This window comes from Pollicipes pollicipes, unplaced genomic scaffold, assembly GCF_011947565.3.
Source record: "Pollicipes pollicipes isolate AB1234 unplaced genomic scaffold, Ppol_2.1 Scaffold_3447;HRSCAF=4054_pilon_pilon_pilon, whole genome shotgun sequence".
Classification (NCBI taxonomy): domain Eukaryota; kingdom Metazoa; phylum Arthropoda; class Thecostraca; order Pollicipedomorpha; family Pollicipedidae; genus Pollicipes; species Pollicipes pollicipes.
In genome coordinates this window covers 29,709,084-29,735,391 of record NW_023596297.1, presented here as the reverse complement: position 1 = coordinate 29,735,391, position 26,308 = coordinate 29,709,084, and the positions used below count along the sequence as shown (strand labels likewise).

Genomic DNA, 26,308 nt, shown 5'->3' with positions numbered 1-26,308 from the left:
AGGGTCAAATCCGAAGAGAAACTTTTTGCATGAGGGGACAGGTTTAGCCATTGACTCCTTGTCCAGTCTTCCGAACTTATTTTGAGAAACTGCGCCCCTGATCTGACGTGTTGTCCATTGCAATGGCGAACGGACCCATGAGGGGTCTGCAACTGGCCTCGCAACGACATCGACGAGAGAGCGCTGACGTCGGTCGGCGTCGGCACCTCTGGCGGAGCCGCCGCTGACGTCGGTTGGCGGCAGCACCTCTGGCGGAGCTGCTGCTGACGTCGGTCGGCAGCAGCACCTCTGGCGGAGCCGCCGCTGACGCCGGCCGGCGGCGACACCTCCGGCGGAGCCGCTGCTGACGTCAGTCGGTGCCAGCGCCTTAAGCGGAGCCGCCTCTGACGTCGGCCGGTCGCCGCTGACGCCGGCTGGCGGCGGAGCCTGTGGTCCAGCCACCGCTGACGCCGGCCGGCGGCCCTCGGCCCTCGTCGGATGGCGTGACCGGTCGTGCCGTCTCGTGACGCGCGGCCGTATCGGCCCGGCGGCCCGTGAGCGTGGCATGATACCCCGGCGAGACTCCCAATCTCTGATAGCATCGGGGGAATACGCCGGCCGCTAAGCACCGGGAGCGGAGTGCCGAGGACGACTTTGCCGTGACAGTGAGCCTGTCAGCGTCGGTCCGGACGCCTCCAGTGCGCCGACGTACGGATGATAACCGGCTAATGACTGGTGGAGCGGGCCTCGCTGGCCAACAGCCTGCAGCCTGCCGTGGGCCTGCCTGCCGCGGGCTGAGCCGGCGCCAGGCGCCACTCTGGCTGGCGGCCACGCGCGAGGCGAGGTTCGTGCTGACACCGTGAGGTCTGGCCGAGAGGTCGTTGGGGCGGGACGAACTGGGACAGTTCGCAGCCGTGCACAGCGGGGACGCGTGGCGAAGGGACTGACGATCCCCCGACTACGGGGGTGGGGGCGCCCTCCCCGCCCGACCCTGCGGACGGGACCCCCGCGGGTGGGAGCCTGTCCACGCGCCCGACTCGGCCCCTTCCCCCGGCCGTCCGGTCCGCGCGCCAGACAGCGCTCCCTCCGCTGCTTTCCTTTCGGGCGCAGACGGGCGTAATGCGATTATGCTCTCTGGCTATCGCTGTTCGCCCGCGGGCTGAGGGCTCAAGGCAGACGCGGCGCCACCGGGCCGGGGTGATAGGCCGGAGAGTGCGGGTCAGGAGGCCTATTGTCACCACAAAAGTTGTAGCAATGGCTGAATTGGGGGCATCGACGTTCAATAGTTGAAGTTCCACGCACACCTGTCCCTGGGTGCGCTCCTGGCTACGGGATCCGGAAAGACGGGCGGGAGCTCACACCATGGGTACGCCCTCCGCGCGAGGGTTGGGGCTGGGGCCAAAACGACCCGGCGGAAGAGGGCGTGCACGTCGGAGCGGGGGTGGGGGTGGGGGTGGGGGTGCAGGCGTAAATATGTGGAGGAAATGGCGAAGTCATGATCAGAAAATCAACGAAACAAAAGCACACCTCATGGTGGACGACCGCTCGGCGTTGGCGGAAAGGGGATGAAGGATGAGGGAGGGGGGGGGGGGGGGGGGGGGGGGGGGGAGCCGCAGCGAGATGCGCGGCCACCGCGGCATCCTCCACCCGTGTGACCCGTCCGCCGTCCAGCTGAGGCGCTGGGTCCCGTGCAGCCCCGAGCGACAACTCCGGGCGGTGTACCGGCCGGCGCTGCTGACCGCAGAGTCCGCCGCCTCTAAACGGCCCTCGCCGAGAACACGGTGTCGGATTTCGCGACACGGCTCAGGCGGTGACGGTGCCGACTAGTCGGCCGCAAAAATGTGTCGGGCGCCTGTAGCGGATGCGACTACAGCGGCTGGGGGTGTTGGAATGCGCCGCGGTGGTCGACTCGGCGTTGGGCTGGCCGGACGCCGCCTGGCGGGACGCAGCCCGCCGGCCGACTAGACCCGACCTGCACCAGATCAAACCCAGACCTAGCCCAGACCAGATTAGACCAGGCTTTGACTAGACAGACCCAGATCGGATCAGACTCAGACCTGACCTAATCCAGACCAGACCAGACCAGACCAGACCCAGACCCAGACCCATATGCAGATGCAGATCCAGATCTAGACCCACGCCCAGGCCCAGGCCCGACCCAGACCCAGACCCAGACCCAGATTCAGGCCCAGATCCAGACCCAGACACAGGCCCAGACCCAGACCCAGATTCAGACCCAGACCCAGAACTAGGACCAGACCCAAAACAAGAACCTGAACCAGAATCAGAACCAGACCTAGACCCAGACCGATACCCAGACCGAGACCCAGGCCCAGGCCCAAGCCCAGGCTCAGACCCGGCCCAGACCAGACCCAAACCAGACCAGACCCAGGCCAGATCAAACCGGCCGCCCAACAGCAGACGCACCGGCGCAGCCCGGTGGCCTGACAGTCCCAGTTGCGTGTGCCGTCGAGAGGCGTTCCTCGCGCCGTCAGCTGCTGTGGCGGCACCGGTCGGCACGTGGAGACCTAAGCTCGCGGCGCCGCACGTGAGGCCGTGCGGTGTCCGTCTGCCCAGAGCGTGCTGCGGAGAAGGCCGGCACACGCTCGGAGAGGCTTCGGCACATGATGAGTGGCTCAGCCGGCCGTCCTGCCCTGTCATTGGGTTAAGTGTACTTATGCATGTACTTATACATGGAGTGATGCCTGCGCCAGCATCCAGAACGCTAAGCGGTTTTCATCACCGCCTCGTAGGTAAATATCCTGACGTGCGGCTGTCATAGATCCATCAAAACGCTCCCTGCAATAATGCGCTTAGCCGCAGTCCGGGCCGGCGGCGACACTAGCGCTGCCTGGGCGGCGGCGGCGGCCGGCGGTACCACGGCGCTTGTCGGCGGCCGCTGACCGAGCAGCGCCGGGAGACGGGCCGGGCAAGATAATCCAGCGGCTGGACGGCTAGGGCGGCCCACTTCAGACCGATTATCAGCAACAAAAGTCAGGCGGCGCGACACAACGCAACATGACGGCCGTACAAATATCTCTGTACATTTGAATAATGAGCATGTCCGTATCAACGAACGCAAAGATTACACGGGCTTAATATTTTTAGGCTGTCGTTTCATTGCTGTTTGGACCTTGTCGCGTGTTGAATCCGCAGATATTGGACTGATAATGCGACCGACGTAACCTGATATTGAGCACGTGTGCAGGGGACTTTGTTCAACGCCGCACGGCGAACCTTCAACGGTGCGGTCCCTTCACAAGACGGGTTTCGACCTGGTGCAATTATAACAGGGCCAATCTTCAACACAGCTGTCCAGGATGGTGTGAGTTGATCTGACGAGCCAGCATTGATCTCGATCGCGTGCCCCGCGCCACGGGTGCAGGCGTGAGTGACGACAGAATCAGCTGGGCTGAGGAGAGTGCAAGCAAAGGTGTGTAGGGATCGAAACCGAGGAGGAACAAACAGGATAGAGATACAGCTGCGGAAGAAAAAGAAAACGTAAGAACGAAGCGAACGGGACAGGGAAAGAGGAAGGGACGGGAAGAGGCGGAGGAGGAACAAATGAAATAGGGATACAGCCACGGAAGAAAAAGAAAGCATAAGAACAAAGCGAACGGGACAGGGAGAGAGGAAGGGACGGAAAAACGGAAGAAAAGAGACAGAGAAAGAGAGAGGGAACGAGGAAGGGACGGAGAAACAGATGAAAGGAGAGAGAGAAAGAGAGAGGGAGCGAGGGAGGGGACGGGAGCTTGGTGGAAGAGGGAGGGGAAAAGAAAAGTGGAGAAAGAAAGAGAGAGAGAGAGAGAGAGAGAGAGAGAGAGAGAGAGAGAGAGAGAGAGAGAGAGAGAGAGAGAGAGAGAGGGGGGGGGGGGGATAGAGCGAGAGAGAGCGAGAGAGAGAGGGATAGAGCGAGAGAGAGAGCGAGAGAGAGAGCAGCGGAGTGAGAGCCGTCCGGCCGAGACCGGTCTTTGCCTCCGGCTCTCCCCGGCCAGCCGCCGAGTATCGGACATCTCAGCGGCGGCGGCGGCGGCGCACCGCAGCGCTAATGAAGCCGCTATCTGGCTGCCATCGAGCCGCCGCCGCCGGCCGCCGCCGAATGCGCGTGCCCGGTGGTGGACGCCGGCCGAGACGCGCCGCCGCCGTCATACTTCTCATAATTTGCCTTATTAACGAGATCAAAGCGGCGCCGTCTCGCGCGACACTTGTCGGGGCTCAGCCGGAGCCGACCGGACGCCGGTGGCCGGGGCCGGTTCGGTGTCGGCGGCTGCAGAGGCGCCGCCTGACAGCGAGCGGCGCCGCGGCAGCGCCACCGGCCTGTTTGGAAACAAAACAGAACGAGGGCCGGCGGCGACTGCCCCCCCCCCCTTCCCTGTCTGCCGCCGGGGGCTTAGCTCGGCTGTCTTGATATTTGACCTCGCCGACCTCGCGGAAGCGGCGCGAATGCCGGCTCGGCGACGGCGGCTTGGGAAGGCCTCCTATAGCTGCGTAATGGGAGCAAAGGAACAACGTGAAACCGGCGCGCTGTGTACCTGCTTAGACGTCCTTCCGGGCTTGAGAGACGGCATGGTGGCCAGACTTAACTCAACCTCGGCCATCGCATCTGCTTGTGTCTGTTTCCAGCACCGTTTTATCCGGGGGTCAAGGTCATTTATCCTGCCGGGCCGGACCCAAAGACAGGCACCATCAGTCAAGCCGGAAATGTGGATGACCAACATCGCGTTGCGCGCCGAAAAGGGAACAAAGGTGACTGCGTTGGACGGCTTTGAGCAGCCGTCAAGCGGCGAGCGGTCGGGGTTCGGTGGTCGACGCGCGAATAACACCGCCGTGTTGTCGCGTCTCCAGAGCTCTCCGAAGCCTCCAAGCGCTTGATAGCTTCCCTTATGTGGAGCGGGGGTGGCTGGGCGGTGGTGGAGCGGGGAGGGGGCGGTCGAACGTTGACTCGGCGCCGCCCCATTGGTGGCGCCGAGTGACGTGCGCGCACGTGTGCGCCGAGTTTGGCAAGCCGGCGCCCCCCCCCCCCCCCTGTCTGGGGAGCGGGGTGCGTCGGCATGTCTGACGGCATGTTAGCGAGTCTGCGCACTCAGCTGCTGACCCTGCCTTTCACCCCGTCGGAAAGGGCGGGCACCGCGGGGAATCGAGCCCCGGACATCTATATCTCAGACGCACAGCTTAACCACTATGACGTCGAAAATGTCAGCGGCTGGAATCTTGAATGAATAACATGAACGACACAATGAATCACCTGTTAAGGTGGCGGAGACGCTCACGTGCGAGTGCCAGTTTGTCACGCAGTGACATGGCGGGCGTCACTTCGCGTGACCCTCTGGGATCACTATTTCGGGCTATCATTATATCCTTGCTCACAAAAGAAGACGGTAGGTAGGGGGCTTAAACGAGCTTTGTCATGCACTCAGGCACTCAGGCAGGCGTAAGGACCTTATGGCATCTGCTCGTTACAGCAAGCAGGTGCTAGGTGCACAGTGATACGGGGGAATATGGCCAACTAAAACATATCACCTAAGCTCAAAGCTCATTACCGTTCACGGCGGTAAAGAACATTATCCCCAACTTTGATGACACCTGGAGATCAATTCTCTATTGGAACGTTTAATGCCGGGGCAAATAAATGTATTTCATGATCATTTTGTGATCAATAAATGCAAAAAAAAACATCGCTTGGCTCGGCAGATGTCATTTACCTTTTGGCTTCATTTGGCTGGCAGACATGTGGAGGAAGGCCAATCAGTGCAAATGCCAGAATATTTGGGGCAGCAACTACTAAACAGTCCTGTCATGCACACCCTATAACCCACAAAGGTCCATCTGCGCATACTCCCTTGCCGTTTTGGTCAACCACTGCGGGGCACTTCATATGGACGGCGAAATAAGAGCCATTCTCGGTCATATCTAGTGTTGTCGCTTCGATTCCCGGTGAGCCGTGGCTGTGTCGGCTAACTCGGCCGGGCGCAGCCCCGACAAGCGACCGGCTCTTTGATCGCGGTGGTCCTGACATGTGATCATCCCACATTATCGGCGCGCCGGGCAGAACTTGTTTTACGATGATGGCCCCATGATTAGCCGGGGTGTCTGACTGGCGCGCCCTTGACAAGGAAGCGCACGAACCAATCACGGCACCAGACGACGGCGGCCGGAGAAGCACGCGGCACGAAAGGAAACGAGAGCGGGACGGGGACAGGGGAAAAGGAAGGGCGGGGCAGGACGGGAGAGAGGTGGGGAAAGGGTTAGAGCAGAGAGGGGAGATAATTCCGGCTTATTTATGCATCCTGCATGGCGGAGGCTCACCCGCTGCATTCGGGTGGTTGCCAGGCACCCAGCTGCGTCATGGTCAATCCATTGGCCAAATCGAGGCCGTTTCGTGCCTGCCGCGCTAATGGCAATGGCGGAGCCACACCCCCAATGGCTGTTTCTGCTTGAAATCGACGACTGCTGAGCCCCTTCCTGAACGGACCCTTTTGGAGGCCTCAAAAGTTCCTTAAACATAACGCACATGAAACGACACTCGGTGGGTGATGGTTTTATTTTGGCTGCTTCTTTTTGCTAGGCAGGGCCTTTGGGGTCGTACAAAATCTTCATTTTCTATTTATAGCTGTGCAAAGCCTTCAATGGCCGACATGGGTCTTTTCTAAATGCTTGACGTTGAAGAGTAATTCAATTCCATGGTCTTTTCTCAGCAATTCAAACACGTAAACCATTCTGCGCCTTCTGCAAGTCATTCTGCGCCAGCGATTAACGTGGCAAAGAACATTTTTGGCCTGGGAAGGCGCAGTTGTTCCGAAGAAATGAAAGGCTCGTGAACGGTGCACAATCATCCTTCCCAATTTTACTTCGCATTTGCAATAAAGGAAACAAATCCTTCGCACTCGCTACTTGAGATTGATTTTGCGCCGCGTCGAATCGAGCGCAGAATGCAGCTGGTTTACTTACATGAGAGATTATCCCGTCCGCGATAGTCCAAACGTAAAGCTGCATTTAGCTGCAGTGACCGGTTTTCGATCTCCTAAACACATTGCACGGCACACTTACCATACAGCTGATGACCACGGCTGACGGTGCTCCCGATGGCTGGTGACCGACGATCTATCTTTGTTGCAGGGACCTGCCGCCTCCTCTCCAGCCAGCTTGAATCCCATGCCACACAAAGGTGAGAATGGCTGGACCCTGTGCCACGCGGCTTTCGTGGTTTTGTGCTCCGTCAAGCACGCTGCAGGAAACGGCTGCCAAAATTGGCCATCTTGGGCCGACTTAAGGCTAAGAGCATCCAATCACATAGGGCACCGCATGCTCAGTCCAGTTTGTGTACGGGCGTCGTTGAATTATGCATAAAGTCGTTTTTGCCGGAGATTACAAAGTTCAAACACACCATGTGAGTGGCGTTATCGTGTGAAGACACGTGGCCATTTATGTCAATGCCACCATCTGCTGACTGCTGTCGAGGTCTGGTTGATGGGACCAGTGATGACATCTCCGCCCTCTGGCTCGTCCCTCCCCCCCCCCTCCCCCTCGCCGGGTGTGCCGTTCGCTCTCGCCTGCTTGTCACCCGACCGACACCACGACCGCCCTCTAACGCCCGTGTCTGTCTGATCGACAGAGGAGCAGCCGCTGACCTCTGTGTCCCGTGTCATGTCAGGTCACAGCGGGGTCAACCAGCTGGGAGGGGTGTACGTCAACGGCCGCCCCCTGCCCGACTCGACCCGACAGAAGATCGTCGAGCTGGCGCACTCGGGCGCGCGGCCGTGTGACATCTCGCGCATCCTGCAGGTCTCCAATGGCTGCGTCTCCAAGATCTTGGGCAGGTAGGAAGCCGCGGACCAGCCGGCCTGCCGGTGGGTGCCGGTGGTGTAGGGGTACCAACGACACACACGCACACACACATACACGCAGCCAGTCTGCCGACCGCTGGCGTCGGCGGAAGCGTCGGTCGGAGCCACCAGCTGCCGCACATCGCTGAGCGCGAGCGCCTCCTCGCTCGCCGCAGCCGCGCTGACCACACCCCCAGGTCACCGCGGCACGCACGGGCTGCCGCCGCGGGACGTGTGACTCGCGGAACCTGAACTTGGCGGTGTCAATCAGTCGCAAGGCATCTCTCCATTGATTGCCTCCCTTTTGGGGTGAAGCTCTTCCGGCGAAAAACGTACCCAGTGCTCACTGCGGTCGTGATTCTATTCCAGAACATCTCCTTTAGCACAATGGCCTAAAACGCATGAATCAGGACGCCACGAAGGCCATTCACCATTCCGCGGTGCATGCAAATGTTTCCGGCCGGTGGTTCCAGATCTGATCTGGGGAATTAGATCCAATCAGCCAATAGGATATGACTAGCTGGAGCACTAAGACAATATGCACACGGTAGGCCTTGATTTTCCGGGAAAAATTCCGGATGCTGCAGCTCCACTAAGCCAGCATCCCCAGGCTTACAGATAAAAAGCCTAATGGAAGCTGCAAGCTGGCGCCTTAGCCCCGCTCGTGAAACACCTGCGTAGCTGACAGCTGCTGCGGACTCGTTTGAGCGTGAAGGCGATTTTACGCAGACCGAGCTTCCTGTTAGCGTTTCTGCACTAATGAGTGTCCGTTCAAGTCTCCCCGTTTCGGGAACAAACCGCGCCGCCTTCCCAGCCCCGTGCGGCCGCGCCGCATTGAGGCGCGCGGCGGCGGCGGCGGCGGGTTCTTGCCGTCTCGGCGCCGGCCGGCGGGGGGCGCCGGCTCCCGTTCGTCGCCGGCCCGGGGGGCGCCGTCAGCCCCCGGGTCACAATCGGCCCCAGCCGCGCCGGCGGGAACGAGGTGCCCAGCCCGCTCGGCGGCCGCCGGCACCCCGTTGACTAATTGCGGCTTCGCTTTCAGCAATTATAACTGGCTGCCGTGGCGGGGTGGGAGCGGCGGCGCTCGGGGCAGCTGCAGTAACGGAACCACCACTTATCGCCGCCGCTCTGAGCGCCGCCGAACAGACACCCTCTTCAGCGCGCGCGACACAACAGACACGCTCTCGAGCGGGGGAAACACCCTCTTCACCACGCGTGGCGCTACAGCCAGCATCGGTGTTCACGAGCCGGCAGATCGCGGACGTCCTGGGCGCTGCCGGCTGATGCGCGGCTTGTTAAGGCCTTCGGAATGGGAAGTCCCGGTTTGGATGTCCCACCAGCGACGGCGGGAAAGCTTTAAGTAGGCGGGCCAGCGGGAGTATTATTGCGCCGGGGCCCCCCCCCCCCCCTCCCAGGTTTGCATAAAGTACACCTTTTGCCCGAGGTCAGGCAGTCATCCGTCACTGTCGCCTCGAAAACCAAGCATACTAGAGGCAAACGGAGTGCAGCACGGCGTAGGCCTTGTGACACCGCATCGGACTAATGAGTGTCATTCAGTACCGACGTGAGTCACGTTTGACATGTTACGTGATGTCCCCAGAGTCCAAGAAACGTACTTCAGTCGCTCTTGCCCCGAGAACCGTGTTTTGTAGGCAGCGTTGAGGCAGCCGTCGGTGGCGCTGCTTAAAATGTTGCCCTTTAGGCGTTGACCAAATAAAGATAATCAAAGATGACTTTCGTTCTCTCCCTCCCCCTTCAAACTTCAAGGAGATTTCATTGCCGCTTATTGTACCACATGCTTAAATATGAACACAGAATACAAGTTGGTATAACTTGTGGCTCGTTAAATCGGGCCATAGGACTTAAAGCTTATCTCTGCATAGGTCCGTGTACATCCCTTTTGCCTCCGAGTAGGAGGCAAACAAACACGTTTTGTCAACTGTTAAACATCTGTTCCTATGACCTGTGACGATACCAACCAGGTCACAAAGGTCAATCGACGTCCTGCAGCGAGGAATTCATCGGACGCATTTGATCGCATTCGGCTTAGAGGCACGACCCACTCAGTTATGTTCCACAGAATATCGTCATCATTAATTTAGTCAGGTGGGTAATATTCAATACAAGACCGACCTCAAATACATGCCTCCCGACAGACAAACATTTATGACGTTCAAGCGGCTATCGAAACTGGTATAAATTTGATATAGACGTTTGATCTGCATTCACGGAGGGATGTTTTTTGTTGAGATTTTAACGCAACGTGTTCAAACAGCATTTAAACCAAAGTACTGCAACTTCAAGCAGGCTCACGGAGAGCTGCATCATAATCAGCACAGCTTCAGTTTTGACAAAGTACACGTCAGGGTCTCCTCGTCTTGCTAGGGTTAAGTCGACCAAATGCTCATCATCGAAAGTAAAGCTCGTTGGTTATGGTGCTATGCACTTATTGCCGGAAGGCAATCTCTGACGTCAAAGATGGCAGATTATGCGCTCAGGACTATCCTATTGTGCCACGAAGCGAGTCGGCAGAGCTGCTCCTCATGCTGTCATCATGGTTTGCATTTCAGTCCCTAGGCCGCATTGAGTAAAGTCGCATCGTAAGATTAACGAAACAATCATCATATGCTAATGAGAATGACAAGTCGGGAGGATCTTTTCCTCTTCGTATATCCGTTCAGTGTGCACCGTGAATAATGCCGCATGACCGTCACGCGATTTTCTGTTGGCTTTGTAATGCATTACATGACACATTAAGCTTCAAAAACATGCGTTTTTTTCTCTGCGGGTCTTTTATTTCGTTATAAACCGTGTTTAGCTATTTCACAGTGCACACTATCATGCTGCAATGCAGTTTGCAGCGGTCTAAAGAAAGTGGTCTTAGTTCTATGTTGTAAAAAAAACGGAGCGAATGCATTGTATCAATGTGACTTCCTATCCTGAAGACCGTGTCTTAGAAAACCGGCCAGTAGCAGCTCCAGACCTGAAATATTGCTGACACCAGGAAGTCCTTTTGGCGGTGGCAGTCTAGGACGCTCAAAGTCACATACCTTACCCAGAATAACCCGCGGTTTCCAGTTGGACGGTAGGGACGGGACTTGACGGAGTGTGGACGGAGTGCGGTTTACCTCCTTGTGCATCACCTACCATCTCGGGCCCTCGCGGCCATTCAGACTCCTTGATCTCAGCGCCACCTGTGTTTTTCTCGGCGGCTTCCTGCATATCTTAATCGCGGGTACATCAGCTGCCTCGAAGTCACTGATGGTGCCCCGCCCTGGGTTCTCTTGCCGTTGCAGGGCTGCAGTGCATATTGCGATCTTTATAGCCTCAATATGCATAATCAATCCGCTTCCGCTTAATCTTTGCATTGAAAGAGTCTTCTGACGACAGAGGCCCGAAGGCTGGCTAGGTTAGTGCTGGATCTGTTCGTCATTGTTTGCCCTCGTCGTCTTATGGATTCATGACCAGTATCCATTTGACGAAACTACCAGTGATCTTACACTGGTTTAAAGGTTCTCATTGTCAGAGGGAATCAGAGGTCCGGACCCCGGCCTTTGTTGGTGAATATCGGCACCAGAACTGCTTTGGGTGCCGCTTGACCACCGTCGGAGCGTCCTAACCATTCAGCTGGCCTGCTGAACTTCTGCGCCGTTAGTGTTCCAAACCACTTGGGAGTACCTGGTGATTTTCTTTTGACGACTGGAGTTCCGTGGCAAAGCGTAAGCTATATTCTACCTATGGTCTGCCGGTCATCACACACCGTCTAAGGTCTGCCGCTCATCACACACCTGGAGTCGTTTAACAAGCGGACGATAAGCTACTGCGCACATTAGAGCTTTCGCAAATTCTCCCCACTCGTGTGGTTTCGTCGCCTGTTTCCCCTCTCTTCACCTGCTTTTATTTTCTATCTTCGAGACTTAATAGGTCGGGAGCACTATTCCGCTTGACGAATTTCACGTCAACAGCTGCTGCGCATCTAAAGGGGCACTTTAATATGGTGCCCACTCGTCCAGATTACAGTGGGTGCGATGCCGCGGTGCCGCGCACTTACCAGCCCTCCATCCCCCACCCAACCCCCACCACCGTCCCGCTATTCGTGGCTAGCGCGGGTAACAGTCGGATCGAAGTCGAGAAGAATCTATGAAATTGAACAGTAATCGGAACAGCCATGTGGACGTTGTGACGCAGGCAAATAAAGCAGGTCAGCTGTTTCCAGAGCTGGTATGTTCTGAAGTGAGCAATTCTGAAGCCTGGAGCAAAATGTCGCCCAATAAACTTGGAGATATGTCTCCAGTTTCCAATGGATTCATCAACGGGTGACAGAAATAATCACGGAGGTCGCGGGCAAAGTAACCATGACTGGGTATTGGGTGGGTAGAGTGACAATAAGTACCTTTGAAGATCTATAGCAGCAGAAAGGTTTCGCAAGTGAGGCTGCATCATCCTTAACGCTTCAACTCTTCTTGCAACCAGTGGAGCTAAGGTGACCCCTCCCCAGTCCTGATGACACCCTGTCCAGTGCTGCTGACACCCTGTCCAGTGCTGCTGACATCCTGTCCAGTGCTGCTGACACCCTGTCCAGTGCTGCTGACACCCTGTCCAGTGCTGCTGACACCCTGTCCAGTGCTGCTGACATCCTGTCCAGTGCTGCTGACACCTCCTCCAGATTCCCCGCGGTGCCCGCCCTTCCCGCCAGGGTGAGACGCAGGCGACGCCATGTGGCCCCAGCAGCTAAGCGCGCCATAAGGCCCCAGTGACACCACTTGCATCCACACCCTCTCCAGTGCTGCTGACACCCTCCTCAGTGCTGCTTACACCCTCTATAGTGCTGCTGGCACCCTCTTCAGCGCTGCTAGCACCTTCCCCTCCATTTAGCCCAGCCTCTCCACTGTGCCTCTGTGAAGACGTGTGTCCGCGCCGCCGGGCACCGCAGCGGAGGGCTCCCAGTTCCTCCTGCTCAGCCCGCTCCCCCTCCCCCCCCCCTCCGCGCATGCCTTCAGCATCGCGATTTTCCGGCCGGAGGCGGGCCGGGCATTGTTGATTGTTTGCCTGCGGACGCGCTCTTCCTGCGACCTTGGTCGGTCTCTTTGTGCACGCGTACAGTGACGCGGCCGTGTCGGGAGCCAGCGGACGAGACGGTCACGGAGGCGAGCCTTCAGCCGCGAAGCCCTCGGACGAGGCAGCGACGGCATGCGAGGCCACCTGCCATGGGTCACGCCCCGAGCCGAAGGCTGGGCGCAGAGCATGGCGTTCTGGACGGCGCTGGGCGCTAAGGTCCTCACCCGTGACTCTGTGACTCTGTAACTCTGTGACTCCGGCCACGGAGTCGGAGTGCGGTTCGCCAACCAACGCAGCGGGGCGTGGCGCTCCGTCAGTGCAGCCGCCAGACCTGTCGGTCGGCCGTCGTTCGCTGTGCAGCGTCGATTAGGATCTTTGGCCCGTTACAGACGCACCGTGTGGCGGAGATCGTAGCTCGGGCGACCTGGGTCAGGCGACTGGCAGCTGGAGAGTCGCGCGAGGAGCACGCGAGAGGCGACATAGCGTCTCCGTATGCTTCAGAGACACCTTGTCCACGCAATCATCTACAGTAGCCCAGATCCGTGGGATGCTATCCGATAAGACCAAAACGTCGATCATCCGAGCGTGCCTACAGTCGATCGGTCGTTCACCCCAGAATACTACACGGCATGCGTGCGACCAGTCGATCACAGGTGCGCCCCTGCCGGGCCCAGCTGACCCGCGCCATTAGGTGGCGCGGGTCGCCCACCCCCTCCCCCCGTTAGCGGCCAGCTGTGGCTTGACCTCGACGCCGTCTCGCCCAGGTACTACGAGACGGGCTCCATCAAGCCGCGCGCCATCGGCGGCTCCAAGCCCCGCGTGGCGACGCCGCTGGTGGTGAACAAGGTGGCCGACTACAAGCGCGAGTGCCCGAGCATCTTCGCGTGGGAGATCCGGGACCGGCTGCTGTCCGAAGGCGTGTGCTCCAACGACACCATTCCCAGCGTGAGTACCGTCGCGGCTCCCGGCCCGTCGTGTGCGGCGGATGGCCGGAGGACGAGAGCGGTCGGCAGCCGAAGCGAGAGCCTCGCCGCCGGCAGCGACAGCCGAGGGATGCTGATATGTGATATATATATATATATATATATATATATATATATATATATATATATATATATATATGGGATAGGGTAGGAGGAGGGACAGGGATAGGGAAAACGGTACACTTTTAGCGGAGTCTTTGAGGTATGTTGACCACTACGGGGTTTATGTCAGCGCCGGGGGCCGTGGTGCAGCTGAGTGCACATGAGACGCTCTCCCTCCCTCGATAAATCAGAGAATTTCGAAAGAAGCGGTACGCGGACAAGGAGATACATGATATAGGCGAGCAAGGCCATGAGCTTCTCGTCTCTCGGCATTGTGAGTTTGACTTTGGTATCTTGACAATAATCGGCGAGCAAAAATCGGTAATATTGACATTATCATAATAATCGTGCACGACGATTCAAGCTGTGCTTCTGATAACAATTCGGTTTATGGTTCACCCGTGATCATAAGCACAACTTGAAACGTCGTGTATTGACGGTATAACCAATGTTTGCTCTATGACATTTTTCCAGTACCTCCTGGTGTACTGAAGGTCGATAACGCAGCATAATAACGCTGATCTCATGTTGTCTAGCCTTCGTCCTAACCAATTGCGATTGAGACGGAATGGTGCCTGTGATCACTAGTCCCTGAGATGTTAAAGGCGTCAAAGGGAAAGTGTCACCATTGAGGTCAAAATTTACATTACACACGTGTATATCTAGGTCATTCGTGTCCAGTTTGGAATGCGAAACTAGTTGTATGTAATACATCCACACGAGATCATGATGATCAGATATACCATTTTAACTAGTGAATTATGCAGATTTCTTCAATCGGATTTATCGGTCATCACTTGTCTTGTGATTTCGCTCCAATAATGTGATCGATTTCCAACTGCCAGCGCATTTGGGCTGATTGAAACCCAAGACCAAGCGGCACACCACAATACGGGGCATACTCTGATTCCAACCCAAGCAGATATGATTCAGTCTTGGAATCGTTTCTAACGGAGCTGAAAGATGAGCTGATGCACTGGCTCGTTAAAATATGCATATAAAGTATCTGATGATGAGACAGCGTTGTGAATATAATTTCAGATGGTGTTAATGACGTCAGTTATGCTATCATGTGATCACGTGTGAGTGCTGACAGAATAAGAAAATTCGTTCTCACTTTTTTGCACTTTGTCTTTTAACTTGATACGATAACAAGATCGGAAGGGGCACCAATAATAAACCCAAGTGGTAAGAATGCACAATATGCAAAAATATATATAAGGACTAGTTTCCTCCGAAACGAGCGGGTTTTTTATCATACAGGCAAACATTGTTGAAACAAATATGAGACAGGCTTTGTGCCTTCACTAGAAATACACACATGTGATGTGTAAGTGCAAGTCGCTTACTCCGTAAGCTTATTTCCACCATTAAAGTACAAGCCATCCGCTACTGGGCTTGCCATGCGCCGCAGCCCGCCTGGCGAGCGGCTTATTGGCCGCGGCGGCAGGAGATTCTGGGAATCCGGCGGCGGCGGCGCGGGCTATCCGAGCATCGGTGAGAGCGGACGGGCACCGGCCGGCACCGCAGCCGGCGGGCCGTCCTCCGACCGGAGGAGTTCCGTCCTCCGAGGAAGGCTCGCGGTGGTCGGCGGGTGCCGTCTTGGTGGGGAGAGAGGACGGCGCCGCCCTGCCGCCGGTGCGTTGCCTTGTCGTCTGGTAGCCCGACCACTGCGGCCCGGAGCGGACCTCAACCTCAAAATCAAACGAGCTGTTGCTTCTTTTGGTGATTAATTACTCTGCTGATGTAGTCGTAGTGGGAGAATCGTCCGCCCTGACGAGACCCTTCGATCGTTGTTGACGACACGAATGCTGTATTCCTGTAGCTTCGGCAATGCCAACGCTGTGTGCGCGAAGTGACATTGCTTGACATCGCAGCCGAGTGGTCCAACGGTCACAATGCATCCTGATTTATTCATGTTATTATTTTAGCCTTGAGCTTTCTCCGAATGTAAATCTGAAGCACTCTTGATATCTGTTTTGAATGTTTTTTGATATTCCGTGCAAAAGTTGTTGTGAATAAAACTATTGAACTACCATATTCATTATTTTCTAAATATGCTGTTTTGTGCAGTGTTTGCACCAGTGGCGAAGTGTTCAGAGCACTTGCTTAATAGACCTTGTTGCGTATAACTTGAACCCAATGCGGACAATTTTACCCCGACCTTTTTGCTACATAGAACTTTTCATGGAGTGCGCCAACAACTACATTAGCTATATCTGCGGTCTGGGACAGGACTGCGGAGGTGTTTGTGTGCTGTACAGTGAGCTACGGCACGATGACCCTGGGTCTGGTTGGCACTTTCTGGCCAGCTGCCAGCTGACCTTTTCATGTCATACTGGCCAGACGATGCATCGGGCCAACACTCCCAGGGTTACCAGTCCAGAATTTTTTCCGAAGACCACGAGGTGGCTACTGGCAAATCGATTGGCTTTATTTGTTAAATGCAATCTTAACTCATTCGCATATTTTATATTGAAACAAAATCCGAATTAGACGGTGTTTGCAGTGCCTTTCAGGCGTCAGAGTGGTGCATTTGTCTCCAAAAACACTCCACGGACGAACTTTTTCGACGCCGTCAGCGTTACTGGGCTATTGAGCAATAACAAAAGAGAACATTAATGTTTCAACTTTAGTAATGAGGCTGTCATTGCAAGCCCAAAACTATGCGCTTGTGATGTATTGTACTCATTGGTATTGTTTCCGAGTGCACCTGGGGAAATCATCAGTCATCAGTCACGTTTCCGACCGTGTGTACGTAATCCAGATGTTTTGGGCACGGTTATTGCGACAGAGACTGAAAGTGCAGGAATTCCTACCCTTTGTCAAGTTGTGCCAGGCATTGCTTAGCAGATTTCATACCGCACGCGGTGTATAATAAAGATATCAACTGTATATGCGCCTCGGTTCGATGTAAGCATACCATCATTGAACATATCATGCAGACTTGATGTTCTAGCATGCCCAGACATCCCTATGTTACAGGCACATAATTGCAGTGCGCCTAGCCCAGCTTTGAATAGCACTGTTCTGTTCTTTTCTTGTGCCGTTCTTTGTGCTGCAATTTTGTTTCCACATTTGCAGTGACAATGACATTTCGCGTGGCAAACTTATGAGCTGTCTCCAGATCTACTCAGGCTACAAAGACCTGTGCTGGGGTGTCGGCGCGCAATTTATGTTTCATCTATTAAGTTAATGTAGATCTCAAGCCCTTGCAAAACAATAACCAGAGGAAACTTCTTTACGAGAGAGGGCGGGAGTCCAAAGGCAGAAAACTCATCGCCTAATCTCGTCATAAAATACACGTCATTGGAGCTATGCGACGCACTCAGGCGCTGGGGATATAAGGCGTCGCTTGCCTGTCGCCGGCACCGCAGGGGGGGGGGAGGGGGCGGGCACCGCGGGGAATCGCACTCCGTACCTTTGGTTTCTCAGATGTGCAGTGGTTAACGCAGACGTGTTAACCACTACATAATCGGTACCCGCCATAAAGTACGCCTCACGCAATGTCGCAAGTGTATGTCAGTTTGGCACGGGGCTGTGTTGTGTGTTTTACAGGTCTTACGAGGCGCCACAACTTTTTCGTCAAGTCGACCTCTTTTTATAGTGGCCTTGTTATCGTGTAGACACAGGTTTACAATGCAGTTTGCATGTATACCTTGTTGTATAATGCACAATAGCCTTTGCTTCGTTTGCTGTCTCACTCGGTCTCCAGTAGCGCGAAAGGGCCACGCCGAAGACCTGATACTGATACATTTGCGACGTTTGACTCTCAATTCTAATGAACACGCTAGCCATTTTACGATGCATTAATGCTCTGTAAGTTTTCAGAATCTTTGAAATGTTTTTAAGAAGTTTTAGTAGGTACTAGACACTGACGAGGACCTGATTACTGTCATGCAATCTCACTCGCATTCAATAGCTAAAACCCTTTTGTGATGTTCAGAAAAGGTTATTAAACGAAATGAGACTTTTTACTTGCATTTATTTCTTCAGTCCACAACTTAAGTTCACCCAGATTCTGGGATAATATCAGACCTGGCAACGGCTTGGATCGGTTTAGGGTCATGGGTACTGGCAACCCTATTAGCGCTTACATTTGTGTCGTATGGAGCAAGGCGGGCTTTGAGGGCCAACCATGTTTAAGTATGCAAGCTCTGTACTACATGCTATGAAAAGAGACGCACCCAGGAGAAAGACGTCTGGTCTGCTCTGCCTGCATCAGACATACCACCCAATATTTTCAAAAAAGTTTCGAAACTAACGTTTTTACACATTTCTTTTTCATCTCTGCAAGGCATTTCTAGCCGCCAATCGCTAACACAATTCGTGTTATTTCAAAATGACTGCTGAAAACTTTTCAAAAAGCTTTGAAAAGGTCCGCCCCGTATTTCCTCGTGAAAGCGGCCACTATGGTAAGCTGAAGCTGAGCCTGTCTCGTTACTCGAAGTGGATGAGGGAAGAGTATGAGGGCAGGCAGCTTGGATGATGTGCAGGTAGGTGATGGTATCTGATGCCGAACTGCTGCCAGTTGGTTGAAAGGACAGCGTTTGTGATTTCGTAGCAATGCAGTCGTTTGCCGTTTACGTCTGTTTTTCTCCTTTGTTTGTACTAAGGTCATAGCGCGCATATGTGTAACGTTCTTTTCGCTGTTCTTCCATAGCCATGCCTATGTTAGTGATGGGGTTTTCCACGCCTTGACCCGAATCCCTCCAGCTGGCACGGTTAAAGTGAAAACAGCTGCATTTTATAGTACTGAAGAACTGCAACTGCAGCTGCACGACTTCGGCCTGATGGGCATGGGAATAAACGACAGAATGATTCGCAGCAACGTCAAGACCCTTGAAGGCGTTGCATTGAGCATACAACGCATGGAAAGATTCAAATGCGCTTGTCTCATTTCAGCCCTAAAATTCGTAGGCTTGTCGCGACATCAATTTTCCACTTGCTGTTATTTCATACCGACTGATTCAGTGCGAGAATCGCCAAAATGAAACCAGATTAATCCGCACTGTCCGATTTGATCGTTCTGCGGAACATGTCAAACTTTGAAGTGTTCTGGCGTCTGATTAAAATTGCAAATTTACCAAGTCCTTATTGGTTGGGTGTGCAAAGCTGCAGTTTCAGCTTGCTGGCTGTGTGACATCTCAGCGTAGATTGTTATGAGCTCGTGCCAGTTGTTTTCACCCGGAGAAGGGATGGGTCTCATTCAAATTAGGACTAGCTGGGTGTTTGGGCTCAATTTTCTTGGGTGACCAGTGTGCTTTTTAACATTGAAACCTATGACGGGATCGCTAGGATAAGACAAAGCATTGTAAGTAAGGATGCGTCAGGAACAATGTGTTGCCACTGAGCAGTTCGTTATCAGCTCATTTTCTGATTGGCCGGATTTGGCTTTTGTTATCAGCCCCTTTTTATCCAAATTTCGTGTCTCCGTTGCACCCCTATACTTTCCGGGATATGCCTGACTTTTGCGTTGTTGAGTCTCATCTATGGTATTTCCAAGCCTGGCCAGCCTTCTCACGCTTTTTTTACACGAACATAGTCTTTAATGATCAAGCCGCTGTCGCGTCATCATAACCTCACCTGTCGACCCTTTGCAAAGCATCGCCCTGAAAAGCCCAGAGGCACCAACTGCATACGAGCCTCGCGAAAGAACGGCAGACCGCTGCCACGATGTTGTGGCGGCGACTGCTATCGGGGAGCTGCAGGTGGTCCGTTGACTAACACTGAGAGCCACAGCATACATCATGGCCAAATCTGTCCAACACGCCGTGGGGAATATGCCAGACGTACGCGAGACGGTAACGCCTCCACTCAAGTCGATCACTGAGAAGTGATCGATCGTACCGCGGGAGGGAGCGTGGTAACGGGGGTTAAGACTGTCACAGCATATTTGACCGCAGCAGTCGTGTCGCGTTAACGAAATAGGGCGGCTTCCGAATCAGTTACATTACTTCTCTCCTTAAACTGTGTGCTTTTGGGGAAGGGGGAGGGGGAACATGCTCAGCATATAGCTTTGCGCTGTCGCTCCAGACATGCGAGCCTTTAGTCACCTGCGACGAAAACACACAAGGCGCTTGGTGTCTTGCAATCCGCGTTTTGACACGACATCGACACGGAGGTCCTCACCGCTTCAAAGAGGCGTTGCTGCATAAGTCAGTGTGACCCGGCACGCCGGCTTAGCACGCCGTTTGAAGTTCACACGGCGGAAGGCGATCCGGCGCTGGAGCGGTGCGGCGCCGGCCCGGGTGGCGCCGGCCAACACCGCCGCGCCGCCGCGCCGCCGGCCACCATGGAGACCGGCCGTCCCGACGCCTGCCCTGGCGCTCGCAGGCTCCGCGGCCTATGAAAGGGTACCGTCGCGCCTCGCGCGGGCCGTCAGCACGCGCGGCCAACAGCGTCGCCGGCTGTATCAGCGTCCGCACGCTCCAGCGGCACGGGCAAGCCGCGTTCATATTGAAGCTCAGAGGCCGACGTGGCGAGACTGTTTAAGGGATCGTTGTGTAAAGGGAACGGTAAAAACGTGCATGGAGCAGACACTGCAGTCTCATGTGTTGCAAAACTGAAATGCTCTGCATGCTGGCGCAGACCTTTCCTGCTATCGGCTAATGTGCTTAAACTGCTACAAGCCCACAGGGTGGGTGCAGCCACATTTGGATCCAGCCCCTTCCGTCACCTTCGTTCTCAGTCACTTCCACTTTGTCATTGATCTCCACTGTCGGTTTGGTCCCTCTCATCGAAGTTCAGCGGTGCTGTCAAACAACCGTAGCCTGCCCAGCCGTATGTCCATGGCTGCTTCGGGCATCCGTGTCGCTTCAGTCGGCCGCTAACTCAATCACCTGTCACCACAGTTCGGTGGCAGTTCTTCGATATCCGCTACAATCCAGCGGGAAGCCGTCACACGTGTGGTCGCGGTCCACCGGTGACTAGATCTGTGCCATCACAGTCCAGTGGTGATGCCATCATGTGCCATCACAGTCCAGTGGTGACGCCGTCATGTTCGTCGCCGAAGTTTATTAGTGACTCCGTCACCAAAATTCACTGGCGACTCCGTCACGCGCGTCGCCACAGTTTGGTGGCGGTGCCAATCTCTTGTGCTGCTGCAGTCCGCTGGCGACTCGGTCGGCTTTGTCGCCACAGTCCAGTGGTGACTCACCTGCCCTCCGCGGTTCAGTGTTGTCTCCAACGCCGTTGTCTCCGGTCCGCTCGCCGCTGCCTGGCCGCTCGCCTGCCGGCTGATCAGGACATTTTTTCCGTGTGTTTCTGCCCGACTGGGCCGTCACTATGTGTCAGAGTCGGCAGCGTCCGCCCGCGGACCGCTTGTCCGTCACGGCCGGCCGGCGATCGCGCGAGATTAGAGAGAGCGCCGGGGGTGCGCGCCGGCCCTCTCCCCGCCGCTAGCCGTGCTTGTCGGCGGTGTCCCCGCGCTCAGCCTTGCGCCCGCCAGCGCCGAGCTCGGCCGATCCCGCGGCACCGGACGTGGGACGGGCAGGGAGCTGGTGTCGGCCGTCACAGGACGGGCGGTAAGCTGGTGTCAACTGCCGCTTGACGGACAGGGAGCTGGTGTCAGCCGTCACAGGACGGGCAGTGAGCTGGTGTCAGCTGCCGCTTGACGGACAGGGAGCTGGTGTCAGCCGTCACAGGACGGACAGGGAGCTGGTGTTGGCCGTCCCAGGCTGGGCAGAGCTGCTGTCGGCCGTCACAGGACGGGCAGTGAGCTAGTGTCAGCTGCCGCTTGACGGACAGGGAGCTGGTGTCAGCCGTCACAGGACGGACAGGGAGCTGGTGTCAACTGCCGCTTGACGGACAGGGAGCTGGTGTCAGCCGTCACAGGACGGGCAGTGAGCTGGTGTCAGCTGCCGCTTGACGGACAGGGAGCTGGTTGTCAGCCGTCACAGGACGGACAGGGAGCTGGTGTTGCCGTCCCAGGCTGGGCAGAGCTGCTGTCGGCCGTCACAGGACGGGCAGTGAGCTAGTGTCAGCTGCCGCTTGACGGACAGGGAGCTGGTGTCAGCCGTCACAGGACGGACAGGGAGCTGGTGTCAGCTGCCGCTTGACGGACAGGGAGCTGGTGTCAGTCGTCACAGGACGGACAGGGAGCTGGTGTTGGCCGTCCCAGGCTGGGCAGAGCTGCTGTCGGCCGTCACAGGACGGGCAGTGAGCTAGTGTCAGCTGCCGCTTGACGGACAGGGAGCTGGTGTCAGCCGTCACAGGACGGACAGGGAGCTGGTGTTGGCCGTCCCAGGCTGGGCAGGGCTGCTGTCGGCCGTCACAGGACGGGTAGGGAACTGGTGCCGGCCGTCACAGGCCGCGGAGAAGCCGCCACGGGACCTGCCACAGATCCGGAGACAGCCGGCACCGCCGGCCCTCTCGCCGCCGCTGGCCACTGGTCGGCAGGCAGGATGGTCGCGTGCGCAGGTGCGACCCGTGACGGTCCCTGTCTGCGTCGGCCACCGATGCCAATCACGGGTCAAAAACCTCGCCTGTGCCCACTAATTGGACGCCGGCCAGGTTCAAATGTCCAGCTGGGTAGCGGTGGTGTTGTTCGAAGCAAGAACTATTTTGTCTGATTAAAAACGCGTACTGAAGGATGCGGCCACCAAACCGAGTTATCCATGTAGCATACCTTTGCAGATGTCATCGGCCTGATTCAGATCTGACTGCAGGGCTGTTTCTTATAATCGTTCCTTGTGGCCCAATTTCAGCCAAACTCGTACACGATCAATGCGACCAAGTGCATTACTGCACTGAGCGCACGCTCTTTATGCCGGTATCAAATACATGAAGCGCAACCATTCACTGTGTTCTGCTCATGAGAAAACTTCGTCTAGCATACAAGGAATCATACAAAGAACGCCTGCGATCGCTCAAAAGAAGAAAGCTACTTTGATTACATCGGCTGCAAAATTAAACAAGGCCTCGAGCCGGTTGTCCACAGACGTATGCCATGGTCACGGGGCAGCGATGCAGCCAGGGGCCCGGAGCCTGGACAGAACACATCACGCCGATTTTTAGCTTTCTGACAGGAGTCATTTAAGGTGAAAAGAGACTATACCTGAGGGTTTGGGGGTGGTGCTTTCCACACTCCTTGGCCGCGCCCCGATCCCGGGATGCATATGCCCCATAATACTGACGCATTCATCTTTTTCAATGTTCATTCTCGTATTTCAAAGTATTCTTGCATACAATGCTTGTATGCCTCCTTAAAAAGTCTTTCATACGTTTTCGCAAATTCATTCCCTTTCCTCCGCTTGTCGGGCCCAACCTCCCTGCCAACAATGAACTTTGCAGATGCAGCTGGCAAAAAACACAAGAAAATCCATTTTTCATCATTTTCAGAGTGGGTTTAACGATGTCTTTTTAACGATATGTCGCTCATCACCCATGTCCTCGTGTCCCAGACACCGGGCCGGGGCCCAGGGACCGGGCCGTGGCCCAGGGACCAGACCGTGGCCTAGGGACCAGACCGCGGCGCGGGGACCAGGTCGTCGCCCGGGGACCAGGCCGCGTCCCTGCATTTGGCTACGCCACAGTCAGTCTACATCACAGCAGCCAGTCCGCACCTCAGGAACAAACGCGCGTCCCAGGGGACCTTACCGTGTGGCCCGGCCGCCTGGCCCGTGTGTGTCCAGGCCACGCACCGGAGGGTGGGCCGTTTGTTCGCCGGTCGGCGGCCGATGCGGGGAGAGGCGGCGCCATCAGAGGGGCGGCAGTTAGTGGCGGTGTAGCAGAGCCGGTGAATGCGGGCACTAGTGGCTGGAGGTGCCATTCAGAAGGCCGCTGATGGCTGGCGGTGCCATTCAGGCGGACCGGTCGCTTTCACTGAGCCGCCGGAGGCTCGCGCCCATCGAGTGCGTCCGTACTGCCGTGCTGAAGGAGCAGGCGACCGCTCCTGACCCGATGATGGAGCAAACGACCGCTCCTGGTGCCCTGACGGAGCAGACCGCAGCTTCTGATTCCTGAGGGCTGTTTTGTACCCCCCCCCCCCCCCCCCCAATCCCCGGTGAACCCGACAAAAGTTCCTCTGTAGTCGGAATCGAGTGCAAGGCGCATTACTGGCACTACTTTAAGAACGAGCGTCGTTAAGTGAGAACTGTCCCAATCACGCCCGTTTCAGCGAAAGTTGGTGTGGTTGTTGTCGCAGCTGCTTGAACGCATCCTCAGCCAATAACCTCAAATGGTATACCGGCCACCAGCTGTGCTTTGGCTTCACGCAGCACAGTCGATGCGAGATTTTGCGTTACAGCAATAGACCATATCGTAATGACAGGCCACATCAGCAACAAAATGTATATTGCTTTGCGTGGATCTGACGATGCAGACCTAAGCGGTCTTTCGCTTTCTTTGTGCTATGCATGACTCAGACTCATCCTTTGCGCAAGCATCTCCTGTCTTTATCTTTAGCGCTCCTCAGGAACTGATTTGGATTTACCCTATCATTATCACTCTCTAATCAATGTTATTAAACGGAGGGCTGTAGTCCGCCTTCCGCTCACCCAGCGGTCCTGTATGGCCACACTATTATTCTCATACTTCAAGATGTTTATTCAAACAGTTCCCTGACCGTTCTCTCATACAGAGCTCACTTACCGTGCCTTTCTGTAACTCAAACTGTTCTCCTGTGCAGCCTACACCGTGTCACCCTTCCTCACCAGCTCCAGCTGTCCTCCTCCGCAGACCCAGGCGTCCTCTCGCCTGCGCGGTACGACGCCCATTCAGCACTGCCTCCATTCTGTCCGCGTCCAATCGCTGAATGGCTGCGCTCGAGCCTGCCTCGGACGAGCACATTGTGGCGATGCCGGCCGCCCGGCCCGGCCGACGCGACCGATTTCACGCGCACAATGGTCCGCCTCGATCACAATAATTCAATATCATATGATACAAATATTGTGGTGGGGAAGGGTGCGTTAAATGGTTTCATTTGGGCCGCCGGCGCCGGCCGGCCGCCACCGCCAGCGCCACGGCCAGCGCGTGGCCGGGAGGCGCGGAGACCGACGTGCTGCGTCAGGAGACAACGCCGGCCGGCCGGCGGCGAGAGCGCCGCGGCCAGCGCGTGGCTGGGGGGCGCGGAGACCGACGTGCTGCGTCAGGAGACAACGCCGGCCGGCCGGCGGCGAGAGCGCCGCGCGGCGCGGCGGACGGCAGAGCGGCAGGGGATGGCGGGCCATTGCAAGACACCGCCGTTGACGACCACACTGAGGTCGAGGCGTGCGGTAATGCCGGTCAGATCACGGATGGCCACTGATGCCCTGCTGACAAGTAGCTGTCAGATTACAGCCAGAAAGTGGCCATAGCGTCTGCTAATTAAAGTGAAGGCCCTCGATAAGAAAGTCCTCGTGCGCAGCTGCCGTTCTATTAACAAACAACAAAAACGGCGCGGGCACGATGGCGGATGCCAGCGGCTCGCCACAAGCGGAGAGCCTGACCAGTTTTTGCCAGGAGTCCGCCGACAGTAATGCCAAGACGAGACTGTTTTGAACAATTAGGTCGTAAATCTGTCGAAGGACGCACGCCCGTCCGAGCGGCCAACATGGCCGACAGCCGTGGCCATTTTGGCGGAGGTATCACTCTGTGTGATCTGTTTTCTCATGGCCCCGATAAGGATCTGGGAACGAGAGAGCCGTGTCCTCCATACATTATGCAGGCGACGTGATGGAGGCTGTCACGGACATAGCCGTCTTCTTCCTTTGAATTCTTGGCTTATTCCCAGGTTTGGTGGAATGTTTCAGTTTTCTGGATGCGATGGGAATTGCCAGACATTTCCCAGCTTGTTCAGGATTCTTTCTGGACCGCGCTCGGCCATTTTTACGTAGATATTTTAAGGATTTGTGAGCAGATGGCAGCCTGAAATCGTTAATTAAACTACCCGCCTGTCCCCATTGTAACAACGCTTTTAATTAAAACCGTTCTCTTCTCCGGCTCATTGCCGACAATTTCAATGTCAGCTGGTCATGGGAAGCAGAACACGGTTTTTTGTTGTGGGTGAACTAACAAGGTATTTCGTTAGTGACCCGTGACTGTCACAGCGTGCTGCAAGTCAGAGAGCAAATTGCGCTGCGTTTTGGATTTCGCGTGTCCTGACACATTTAGGACTATCCCCTTGGGCCACTTATAAGCGATCTGCCGCATTTTCTTCACGTAACGAGTATTCATCAAGTTTATGTAAATCGGCACCTGTAGATGGATAGCTACCTGGGGAGTGCTACAGCTTCACGCTCGTGAACGGGTGTCTGTCTTCATCAGTGGCGATGTCACTCCGATTCCCTTCACATTTCCTCGGTGCGTCGCCCGGAGAACACCACCATATCCGCGCCGCTCGCCGCCGCTCGGTCAGCTGTTAACGTCACGTGACGAACACCCATG

At 55.9% G+C, this 26,308-nt stretch overlaps 1 protein-coding gene across 1 annotated transcript in view; it reads left to right on the top strand.

Annotated features, from left to right (window-relative positions):
- The window catches only part of LOC119092411 (paired box protein Pax-6), a 36,331-nt gene that overhangs the window by 5,610 nt on the left and 4,413 nt on the right, over window positions 1–26,308 (top strand). Inside the window, exons 2-4 of the mRNA XM_037215373.1 lie at window positions 7,096–7,144; window positions 7,592–7,796; window positions 13,622–13,833. Coding sequence (XP_037071268.1) covers window positions 7,132–7,144; window positions 7,592–7,796; window positions 13,622–13,833 — 430 coding nt within the window. The 5' untranslated portion in view covers window positions 7,096–7,131. The remainder of the gene's footprint in view (window positions 1–7,095; window positions 7,145–7,591; window positions 7,797–13,621; window positions 13,834–26,308) is intronic.